The sequence below is a fragment of the Papio anubis genome, chromosome 14, assembly GCF_008728515.1.
Source record: "Papio anubis isolate 15944 chromosome 14, Panubis1.0, whole genome shotgun sequence".
In the NCBI taxonomy this organism is placed as follows: Eukaryota; Metazoa; Chordata; class Mammalia; order Primates; family Cercopithecidae; genus Papio; species Papio anubis.
In genome coordinates this window covers 63,786,149-63,798,335 of record NC_044989.1, presented here as the reverse complement: position 1 = coordinate 63,798,335, position 12,187 = coordinate 63,786,149, and the positions used below count along the sequence as shown (strand labels likewise).

General features: G+C 39.1%; 1 protein-coding gene across 12 annotated transcripts in view; it reads left to right on the top strand.

Annotated features, from left to right (window-relative positions):
• The window catches only part of WDPCP (WD repeat containing planar cell polarity effector), a 479,815-nt gene that overhangs the window by 178,566 nt on the left and 289,062 nt on the right, over positions 1–12,187 (top strand). For all 12 annotated transcript variants that reach the window (XR_002516673.2, XR_002516674.2, XM_021924873.2 and 9 more), the window contains one exon: positions 4,865–5,474. Coding sequence is in view for 10 of the 12 variants with exons in the window: in XM_021924873.2 (XP_021780565.1) it covers positions 4,865–5,474 (610 nt within the window). In the remaining 2 variants the exon portion in view is untranslated. The remainder of the gene's footprint in view (positions 1–4,864; positions 5,475–12,187) is intronic.

Below are 12,187 nucleotides of genomic sequence, written 5' to 3'. Positions count from 1 at the left end.
TTTTTTCTTTAAGCTATCTATTTCCTGGAATATTTCTGCTTTCACTTCTATCGTTCTTTGAATTTCCTTGCATTGGGATTCACGTTTCTCTGGTCCGTCCCTGATTAGCTGAATAACTAGCTTCCTGAATTCTTTTTCAGCTAAACCGGGGATTTCTTCTTGGTTTGGATCCATTGCTGGTGAACTAGTGTGATCTTTTGGGGGTCCTAAAGAGCCTTGTTTTGTCCTGTTATCAGAGTTCGTTTTCTGGTTTCTTCTCATTTAGGTAGGCTCTGTCAGAGGGAAGGTCTAGGGTTGAAGGCTGTTGTTCAGATTCTTTTGTCCCTCTGGGTGTTCTCTTGATGTAGAACTCTTCCCCTTTTCCTATGGATGTGGCTTCCTGTGAGCCAAACTGCAGTGATTGTTGTCTCTCTTCTGGGTCTAGCCATCCAGGAAGTCTACCTGGCTCCAGTCTGGTAGTGGGGGTTGTCTGCACAGAGTCCTATGATGTGAACTATCTGTGGGTCTCTCAGCTGTGAATACCAGTGCCTGTTCTGGTGGAGGTGATGGGGGATGCAGTGGACTTTGTGAGAGTTCTTAGCTTCGGTGGTTTAATGCTTTATTTTTGTGGTCACTGGCCTCCTGCGGGGAGGTGGCGCTTTCCAGAGAGCATCAGCTGTGGTAGCATGGAGAGGGACCGGCGGTGAGCAGGGCCCTAGAACTCCCAAGATTATATGCCCTTTGTCTTCCACTACCAGGGTGGGTAGGGAAGGACCATCAGGTGGGAGCAGGGCTAGGTGTGTCTGAGCTCAGACTCTCCTTGGGTGGGTGTTGCTGCGGCTGCTGTGGGGGATGGGGGTAAGATTCCCAGGTCACTGGATTTGTGTACCTAGGAGGATTATGACTGCTTCTGCTGAGTCATGCAGGTTGTCAGGGAAGTGGGGGAGAGCCGGCAATCACGGGCCTTACCCAGTTCCCACACAAACCAAAGGGCCCATCTCACTCTCACTGTGCCCCACACAACAGTCCCAAGTCTGTGTCCAGGCAGTGAGCGAGCAGGGCTTGAAAACTTGCCCTAGGCTACCTGCCTCCTAGCTGCGAAAGAAAAGGGCTTGTGTCTTTCCCTTGCCTGTGGAGTTTGCATCCCAGATTTGCACCCTCCCCCAAGTTCTGTCCAGGAGGCTTCTTGTCCCATTCAAATTGTTACACAGTCCAGCTACAGATTTCCTTCTCCCTGTGGAGTTTTACCCCCCTTTCTTCTGGCCACCGCGTCGATGGATCCCTGTGGTGCCAGATAGGAATGGCCTGCTTGGGGACACAGTGAGCTCCCAGGGCCTTTCTGCTGTTTCCACTACCCCTGTATTTTGCTCCGCTCTCTAAATTGTCTCAGCTCCAGTTAAAGTCGGAAACCTTTCCTGCAAACAGACCTTCAGTTTCTCCATTTGGTGGGTGTGTTCAGGAGAGGAGGCTCTCCCTTTCCCACTTCCGCAATTGGGGCACTCACAGTATTTGGGGTGTCTCCTGGGTCCTGCAGGAACAGTCTGCTTCCTTCAGAGAGTCTGTGGCTCTTCTTGGGATTACTGGTTTGTTCTTGCAGTCTCTCTGTGCTAAAATTCACAGTGCGAGCCTCCACACACTGCTTTGTCTGGAGCTGCACTCTAGACCTGCCTCCCATCCACCTCCACTTTTTACCTTTTTTCTTGGTGAAATTACAGAGCCTAGTAGAGAGCGTCTCACAAACTGGAAACAAGGAGGCCTAGGACCCTTTTTTCTGGATCATGAACATAACTTGTTCAAGTCCAAGACTGCCATCTGTTTGTGCCCCTTTTTTTAGGCTGCCCCTTTGTGAGTACAGGCCCTACTCAGCATCACCTGGCCTCTCAATCATCTGCCCTAAGGCTTTCTTTGCAAATCTTTAAGCTTTCTGGAAGTATGATATTTCAACCAGCATTACAGTTTTCTTTTAATCCATAGTATAAGAAACTTCCTACCAGCACAGTTTTTGGCTAGCTGCTACGCAGGTACAAAAAAGTGTAAAATATGTAAGACAGATTTTTTTTTTTTAAAGATGCCATCAAGCTAGAAGGAATCCAAGAAACGAGGATACTTTTGGTGTAGCATATATGTAAGTATGGTTAGTTAAGTATGGTTGGTAGGACAGAGTGTGTAGGTGAAGATTGTGGAATTCAGGCAAAAGACATGAATGAACTTATATAGCAGGGAAAATTGGGACAGGTTTTAGTTTGAACTTGGAGTAGGAGTCCCGGAGGGGAGACTGTAGGAGATAATATTGGAATTTGCAAAACAGATCATGTCTCTCCTTTGTTCAAAACTTACAGCTTCTCATCTTATTTAGAGAAAAAGTCAAAGTCCCTAGTGGCCTACAAGCTACCACACAATATCCTCCCTGTGCCTCAATTCCCATTTCCCATGACTTTCTTCCTTGCTTCTCCTTCTCTAGCTATATTAGTCTCCTTGATCTGGCCAATATAGATTCCACCTCAGAGCTTGTTTCCTCTGCTTGAAGCTCTCCTTTCCCACATGGCTGCATGGCTCACGCCTCTTTCAGGTCACCTTTATCAGAGAGGTCTTTCTTGATCTCTCTGTATCACACCCTGAGCCCCACTCCTGCCACTCCCTATTCCCTGTACTTTGCTTTATTTTATTATATAGTGTTTAGGTTATCTATATGCTTTTATTATTATTGCCTTTGTTTTTGCTATTAGGGTATGATGGTATGTGGAAAGTGCTACCCCCAAATACGGCATTTTTGGCATAGTGAATATTTAAAGCTGAAGGAAATTGAGAAAACCACAGGAGCAGAAAGGTCCCTTTGTCTTTGTCATTCTCTTTCTCTGACCTCCTTCCACCTTTCTCCCCTGAAGCCATGAAAATAATTCTCTGACCTAAAAGTAGATCATAAGAGCCTCATGTGATAAGTGTCTGCCCTATACCTGGTGGAAAGGAATGAGTACACAGAGACCCAGAGAAAAATCTGAACAAATAGGACTTGCTAAGTTCCCCTCAGTACATTAGGTCATACCTGCTTTTTGTCCACTCATACTTCTACATGACTATCCATTCTTCATCAAACCTAAGCATAAAATAGACAGTTTTCCCTGGTCTTTGGGTCTTCATTTCTGAAGGCACTTGTGTTGCGTAAAACTTTGGTTACATAAAATTGTTAAGCTTTTCTTTTATTAATCTGTCTTTAGAGATAGGGGTGTCAGCTATGAACCTTGTGACAGGAGGAAAATATATTACTTTTTCTCCCTTACAAGTGTATGCCCCTGATTGAGGGGATTTTATGTACTGCTGTATCCCTAGCCCCCAGAACCAGTGCCTGGCACATGGCTCGTATTCAAATATTTATTGGACAAAAAAGAAAATGACTGCAGCAAAAAGAGAGTGAGGGAGGGAAGGAGTTGGATATGGATCCTATGGTGGTTTAGTTCCAGGCAAAGGAATACAAATTTAACATACTAGTCAGTGGGTAACCATTGAAGGATTTGAAGATGGGAGTAAAGGCAAAAGCATTTTGTTTAGGAAGATTAATTTGGTGAAAAGGTGTAGGATGGATTTTTTTTAAGTCACATCAACTCCCCGCCCCTTCCCAATCCAGCACTCTGCCACACAGCTGTATGTGCTTTTTTAAGAAATGACTTTTAATCTTGAAATAGTTTGACTCACATGAAATTTCTAAACAGTACAGTAAATGCTCTTTCTGTTCTTTCCCCGCAGTTTCCCCAGTGACATTTACATTACTGCAATACACTGTCAAATACAGGAAAATGACCTTGTTACTATTCTGTTAATTCAGGTGCAGGCCTTAGACAGATTTCATCAGATTTTAGTGTACCTTTTTTGGGGGATATACAGTTCTATAAAATTTTAACATGTGTAGATATATGTTATTTAATATTTCTGGGTCTGACCTTCTTTAATACCACTCTCCTGGTTCTTGCACTCCCATCATTTACATATGAATAAAGTGAACGGCCTATTGTTTTCTTTGATGTTCTTCTGCACTGTGTTCCATGTTGGTAGATAGGTTCCAGGACCAACCCCCAACACACACACACACACACACACACACACACACACACACACACACAACCAAAATCTGCATTGTTTGAAAAACATCCACTTGTAAGTGGACCCTACAGTTCAAACTCATGTTGTTCAAGGACCGACTATATATACTAGGTCTTAATTTTTTAATGTTTATTTTAAAACTAGTACATTACATTATTTCTTTCTATTGGTCACTTGTCTACTTAGAATTCCTTTATATCCTTTCTGATAGTAAAATATTTCTACAAGATTGTTAACAGGGTTCTAAAGTTTTTTCCTTTGTCTAAAGTTTTTTCCTTTGTCTACCCAGCCCTACTAATTAGAAATATATTTCTTATTAGTAATTTACCAATAATTTCAGAATTGACAAGGGTGGTAGGTTGAAGGAGATTAATCATTTTAAAGTTCAACTTTGTGTTGGTAAGTTCTTGTTCATTCTTTTCAAGATATTCTGCTAACCATATTATTTTACTAAAAGCTGACTTTCTTAGTTTTTATATACTGTGGGACATATTTAAAGTGATTTACAGGCCTTCCAAAACAAATTGTTAAAGTTAAAATCTTATAGTTTAATTCTTGCAACTGTGCTATATGTATTTTTTTATTTTTTTAAGACAGCATCTCACTGTGTCACTATATATACATGCTGTATATGAGATAGACGTGCTATATATACTTTATATATTTATATGTTGCTGATGTTTAAGATAGTAATTTATGTTCTTTATAGGTTTCTGAATAAATATGCAGGCCTAGGTGTGAAGTTGAAGAAAAACCAAAGTCTATCTGAATGTACTTGATTTCTTAACAGGTTCTGAGTTCTGTCCGCACAGAATGGGACCCACTGGATGTTCACTTTGGCACCAAACAGCCTTATCAGCTGTTCACAGTGGAGCACTCCATCAGTGTAGACAAAGAGCCCATGGCTGACAGCTGCATCTATGAATGCATTCGGAATAAAATCCAGTGTGTGTCAGTCACCAGAATACCACTGAAATCAAAGGCCATCAGCTGCTGCAGGAATGTTACTGAAGACAAACTGATTCTGGGCTGTGAAGATTCTTCACTAATTCTGTATGAAACTCACCGCAGAGTGACTCTCTTAGCACAGACTGAACTTTTGCCTTCATTAATAAGCTGCCACCCAAGTGGTGCCATTCTACTAGCTGGCAGCAACCAAGGGGAGTTGCAAATTTTTGATATGGCTCTATCCCCTATTAACATCCAACTATTGGCTGAAGACCGCTTACCCAGGGAGACTCTGCAATTCAATAAATTATTTGATGCCTCCAGCAGTCTTGTTCAAATGCAATGGATAGCTCCTCAGGTTGCTTCTCAGAAGGGTGAAGGTAGTGATATCTATGATCTCCTCTTCCTCAGGTTTGAAAGAGGACCTTTGGGTGTGCTGTTGTTTAAACTAGGTAAGTCAAGGAAAGTGATGAGTAAGTAAAGTGTTTATGATAGTGACATAATTAAGGCAATAAAACTATTCTTAGAATGTAGATTTTTCTATTTGTCATCCCATAAATATGGTTGCCTTTCAAATATCCCTATAGTTTCCTTTTGTGGATGACTTTCTAACTGCCAAAGGAACAATGGATATTGAATAATTTGGAAATTGCACTAATTGTCAATCATGATGCTTCAAAAGCCCCTTTACATTTGATACTCTCTAAAATAAACTACACTACTAAATAATTCCTTAAGAAACAGACATGTGAATATTTTTAAAAGGACTTACTTTGTCCATTGAAAAATTCTGTGTTTGTAGGAATGGAATAATTTTTCTATAAAAATTATTTTAGATTATTGGTGTCTGTTGCTTCCCAGACTGGAATTGTGTGAAGCAAGTGTTTTAAAAGAAAAGAAACCAGATATTTAGTTAGAATTTGCTGAAGATACCTGTATAATTTTGTTTTAGTTTCTCTTTTGGATAAAAATATTCAAAAGGATAGATATTTTTATAGATATTGATAAGTTAATATCTATAAAATTATATATTAATGTAGCCCGTTTCAACCAAGAGACTTTTTTTTTAACTTTTATTTAGGTTTGTGGGTACACATGCAGGTTTGTTATATAGGTAAATGTGTCATGGGGGTTTGTTGTACATATTATTTCATCACACAGGTATTAAGCCCAGTACCCAATAGTTATCTTTTCTGCTCCTCTCCCTCCTCCCATCCTCCTCCCTCAAGTAGACCCCAGTGTCTGTTTTTTTTCTTCTTTGTGTTCATAAGTTCTTATCATTTAGCTCCCACTTACAAGTGAGAACACGCAGTATTTGGTTTTCTGTTTCTGCGTTAGTTTGCTAAGGATAACGGCCTTCAGCGCCATCCATGTTCCTGCAAAAGACATTATCTCATTCTTTTTAATGGCTGCATAGTATTCCACAGTGTACCACATTTTCTTTATCCAATCTGTGATTGATGGGCATTTAGGTTGATTCCATGTCTTTACTATTGTGAATGGTGCTGCAACAAACATTTGTGTACATGTATCTTTATGGCAGAATGATTTATATTCCTCTAGGTATACATCCAATAATGGGATTCCTAGGTCAAGTAATAGTTCTGCTTTTAGCTCTTTGAGGAATTGCTGTATTGCTTTCCACAATGATTGAACTAATTTACACTCCCCCCTCACAGTGCATAAGCGTTCCCTTTTCTCCACAACCTTGCCAGCATCTGTTATTTTTTTTACTCTTTAATAATAGCCATTCTGACTGGTGTGAGATGGTATCTCATTGTGGTTTTGGTTTGCATTTCTCTAATAATCACTGAGCTTTTTTTCATATGCTTCTTGGCTGCATATATGTCTTCTTTTGAGAAGTGTCTGTTCATGTCCTTTGCCCACTTTTATTTTTATTTTTATTTTACTTTAAGTTTCAGGATACATGTGCAGAACGTGTAAGTTTGTTACGTAGGTATATATGTGCCATGGCGGTCTGCTACACCTATCAACCTGTCATCTAGGTTGTAAGCCTTGTGTGCATTAGGTATTTGTCCTAATGCTCTCCCTCTCCTTGCCCCCCACCCCCAGCAGGCCCTTGTGTGTGTTGTTCCCCTCCCTGTGTCCATGTATTCTCATTGTTCAACTCACACTTATGAATGAGAAAATGTGATGTTTGGTTTTGTGTTCCTGTGTTAGTTTGCTGAGGATGATGGCTTCCAGCTTCATCCATGTCCTGGCAAAGGACATGATCTCATTCTTTTTTATGGCTGCATAGTATTCCGTGGTATATATGTACCACATTTTCTTTATTCAGTCTATTATTGATGGGCATTTTGTTGGTTCCATGTCTTTGCTATCATAAATAGTTCTCTAATAAACATACGTGTACATGTGTCTTTATAGTAGAATGATTTATATTCCTCTGGGTATATACTCAGTAATGGGATTGCTGGGTAAAATGGTATTTCTGGTTCTAGATCCTTGAGGAATGGCCACACTGTCTTCCACAATGGTTGAATTAATTTACATGCCCACCAACAGTGTAAAAGTGTTCCTATTTCTCCACAGCCTCACCAGAATCTATTGTTTCTTGTTTTTTTTGTTTGTTTGTTTGGTTTTTTTTTAGGCGGAGTCTCACTCTGTCACCCAGGCTGGAGTGCAGTGGCATCATCTCAGCTCATGGCAACCTCCATCTCCTGGGTTCAAGCGATTCTCCTGCCTCAGCCCCCTGAGTAGCTGGTTTTATAGGCATGTGCCACCATGCCCGGCTAATTTTTGTATTTTTAGCAGAGACAGAGTTTCACCATGTTGCCCAGGCTGGTCTCAAACCAACCTCAAGTGGTCTTGAGCTAGTCTCAAATCCTGACCTCAAGTGATCTGCTTGCCTCAGTCTCCCAAAGTACTGGGATTATAGGTGTGAGCCACCACACCTGGCCTCTTGACTTTCTAAATAATCGCCATTCTGACTGGTGTGAGATGTATCTCATTGTGGTTTTGATTTGCATTTCTCTAATGATCAGTGATGATGAGCTTTTTTTCATACGTTTGTTGGCTGCATAAATGTCTTCTTTTGAGAAGTGTCTGTTCTTTGCCCACTTTTTGATGGGGTTGTTTGTTTTGTTCTTGTAAATTTGTTTAAGTTCCTTATAGATTCTGGATATTAGCCCTTTGTCAGATGGGTAGATTTCAAAAATTTTCTCCCATTCTGTAGGTTGCCTGTTCACTCTGATGGTAGTTTTTTTTTTGCTGTGCAAAGGCTCTTTAGTTTAATTAGATCCCAATTGTCAAATTTGGCTTTTGTTGCAATTGCTTTTGGTGTTTTCATCATGAAGTCTTTGCTTATGCCTGTGTCCTGAATGGTATTACCTAGGTTTTCTTCTTGGATTTTTATGATTTTGGGTTTTACATTTAAGTCCTTTATCCATCTTGAGTTAATTTTTGTGTAAGGTGTAAGAAAGGGGTCAGTTTCAGTTTTCTGCATACGGCTAGCCAGTTTTCCCAGCACCATGTATTAAATAGGGGATCCTTTCCCCATTGCTTGTTTTTGTGTCAGGTTTGTTGAAGGTCAGATGGTTGTAGACGTGTGGTGTTATTTCTGAGGTGTCTGTTCTTTCTGTTCCATTGGTCTATATATCTGTTTTGGTACCAGTACCATGCTATTATGGTTACTGTAGCCTTGTAGTATAGTTTGAAGTCAGGTAGTGTGATGCCTACAGTGTGTTCTTTTTGCTTAAGATTGTCTTGGCTATATAGGTTGCTTTTGGGTTCCATATGAAATTTAAAGTAATTTTTTCTAATTCTGTGAAGAATGTCAATGGTAGTTTTATGGGAATAGCATTAACTCTATAAATTACTTTGGCTTTGCCCACTTTTTAATGGGTTTGTTTGTTTTTCTCTTGTAAATTTGTTTAAGTTCCTTATTGATGCTGGATATTAGACCTTTGTCAGATACACAGTTTGCAAATATTTTCTCACGTTCTGTAGGTTGTCTGTTTACCCTCTTCAGTTTCTTTTGTTGCAATTACTTTTGGCATCCTTGTCATGAAATCTTTGCCTATTGTCCAGGATGGTATTGCCTAGTTGTCTTCCAGGGTTTCTATACTTTTGGGTTTTACATTTAAGTCTTTAATCCATTTCAAGTTGATTTTTATGTATCAACCAAGAGACTTTAAAATAAAATTTTATTATGATGATTCACTTGCCTATTATAGCTTTGCATTAGTAGCTACGCCCTGAAATATATGATATACTTTAGGTAGATTTCTACAATTTAACATTCTTGAGAGAACCGCATTTAGGTGTAAAAAAAAAATTTTAATTAATGTACATTATGGCTACTTGAAAACATAGAAAGGTAAATACATTTTAAAATCTTTTATGGAATTTGGCTCTGTGGTACAAAGTTAGGTTTTTAAAGACATTGTAGTGTTTGTTAAATAGCTTTCAATTTACTTTGTTTTTTCATGAATCTGCTTGTCTCTGAAGTTCAATACATGAAATAAATCTAGTGAACATGATTTGATTAACCTGAAAGATACAATGCATACAACGTGAGACCTATGTTCTTTTCACATAATAAAAATGCAGCTAAATCTATTCATAATGTTAATATTGTTTAAGAAAAAAATGTTTGGAGTCTCATTTATTATGAGATAATCCAGTTATACTTTGCCCAACTACATGTTTAACAGTTGTATGTCTCCATACACAACACTAATTAAAGTGGATGTTTGATGTTTTGCGTGTCTGTTAAAACACACACACACGCATGCACTCATGCTCTCTCTTTCTCACGCACTCTCTCTCTCTTCCTGCCCCCCGCCCTTCTTCCTCTCTCTCTCTCAATCTCTCCTTTCACCCTCTAAATTACCCAGTTACCTGTCAAACAGAAGGCTTTCTGCCCATGTACACCTAGCTTTTCTTCAGCCCTCCCTTGTGGGCCTACTCACAACAGCTTTGCAAAAAGCACAGCTTTCTCTTCCTATCTCTAGCACATTTGCCTTCTTACTAAAGTAAACAGGCTCTCAGTGTAGGGATTTAGAGGGCTTCCTGCTAATTGCCAGCTTGTAAACTTAATTGGACTGTCTCCCTGGGCACTGTTCCTAAATCAATTAGGCAATGAGTTGGCTGTCACCTCTTTTTCCCAAGAAGGTCTCTTGGAAGAGAATTATCCAATAGAAGTCAAGCATTCAAATGAAAAGGTGATAACTTTTGCAACTGACATTTATCATTTAAATTTTACTTTCAATATGATTCTTAAGTTTTATAGAATAGGGAAAAATTGTACAGTCTTATAGGCTCTTTAAAAGATCAAAATGTGGAATTTCCAAGGATTTTTTAAAGTTTTGTTTCTCATTTTTAATTTATAAGATTAATATTTATTACAAATTATTTTTCCTGGGAAGAGTAGATTCCTTGAAATAGAAGATTCCAACTAGCAGATTTTTTAAAGAAAACCCAGTATAAAGAACAGATTTTTCTTATGATCTGCTACTAAATACATCCAAAAAAATTAATATACTTCTTGAATTTGTCAGTGCTGATTCTGGGCATCCATGTGGAGTTTTCATGTATAATTCAAGTTACTGCATATATAAACAGGTAGTTGCATGTGCAGTTTCCCCACTAGGGAGCATTTATGAGATTTTTTTTTCAGATGCTTGTTATGCAAGCCTTTGGAAAATTTGACACGAAAGGTGTAGCTTACAATTTAAAATTGTAAAGATAGATCATGGATCGTAGTTTAAAATAGAATGCTTTCATATGTAAACGTGACAGTGCCTAATGCCAATATGCTAAGATATTTGGAGTTAGACTCTTAGATTAGGTCAGTTAGTGTAATGTTGAAGGAACACTGCTCGAAGGCTAGAGCTTCCATTTCTTAATCCTTACAATGATCACACAAATGTGTTGGGCATTAAAAGTCCATCATTCTTGTTATTAGAAGAATTCAAAGATTATGTCTTCCTTAGGAGGTAATTAGAAGTGTCATTACAAGGAAGCCAAGAAATGTTGTTTTATAGAAAGAATATGTATTCAGAATCTCTTTATGTGACAATAATTATAACATATGTCTTCATATATAGACTGAGATTAATTTTAAAAAGTGGAGGCCCTAATTATACTATTAAGATATTAAAGCTTTTCCATTCTCATCAGTACCTTTTCCAAGCTTCACTGCTCTCCTTAAACTCACATTATCAGCTCCCTATTCCTCTCAACAGAGCATCTCACCAAAATTTTGTCAGTTCATTAAGTTTATCTGCTTCTTACCATGTACCCACCCAACCATTTATCAATATGCACATGAATCTTTCCCTCTCAGTTCAGTGAAAAAGGATCCCTTCCTCTTGTCCAAGACTAGTGTCACCACTATTTTCTCTGTAGATCCCATAACATTCCCTTTGACACCTTTACTTTGTCACCCTCCCCGGCCCCATCTATCTTGGAACAGCAGCAGATAAACAGGCCCAAGCTACACCATAAAAACAGACTGACAAAACTCTTCCTTAAAATGGTTTCCCCTCTGTTACTGATCTAATATTCACCTTTGTTTCATAGCCAAACTCACTGAAATAATACTGAACATTGCCTTTTCTCTGCTTCTTCACTTCTCACTCCTCAGAACACTGCGCTCTGGCTGTATCTTCAGCGGTCTCTTGGAACTGCTCTTGGAAAAGTCCCCAGTGACTTCATACTTGATAAATACATTTGTCTTACGTTGTTTGATGACTTTGCAGCATTTGATGGTTGCTGACCACTTCCACTATCACAGAACCCTCATCAAACAGCCTTCTATGACCCCAAATGCAACTTTCTGTCACTTTTTTATACTCTTCTTCTGCTTACTTACGAAAATGTTGGGGCCATCCAGGGTTCCATTTTTAGCCTTCACTTTGTGCAGGTTGAGACTCTGTTTTCAGTTTTGTTATCTGATCTCTGACTCCAGCCCAGACCATTCCTGACTCCACATCCACATATTCATCTGGCTTACTGAATACCTTCTCTTGGATGTGCATGTGTGCCTCAGACTCATTATGTGCAGACATGAAGTCATCTTTTTTCTCTCCAGACCTGCTTTTCCTCTTGTATTCTTCTTTTTGGTGAATGGTACAATTATTCAGATGGAATGTACAAGTCAAAAGTCATTCTAGAATCCTCCCTCACTCCTAATGCCACA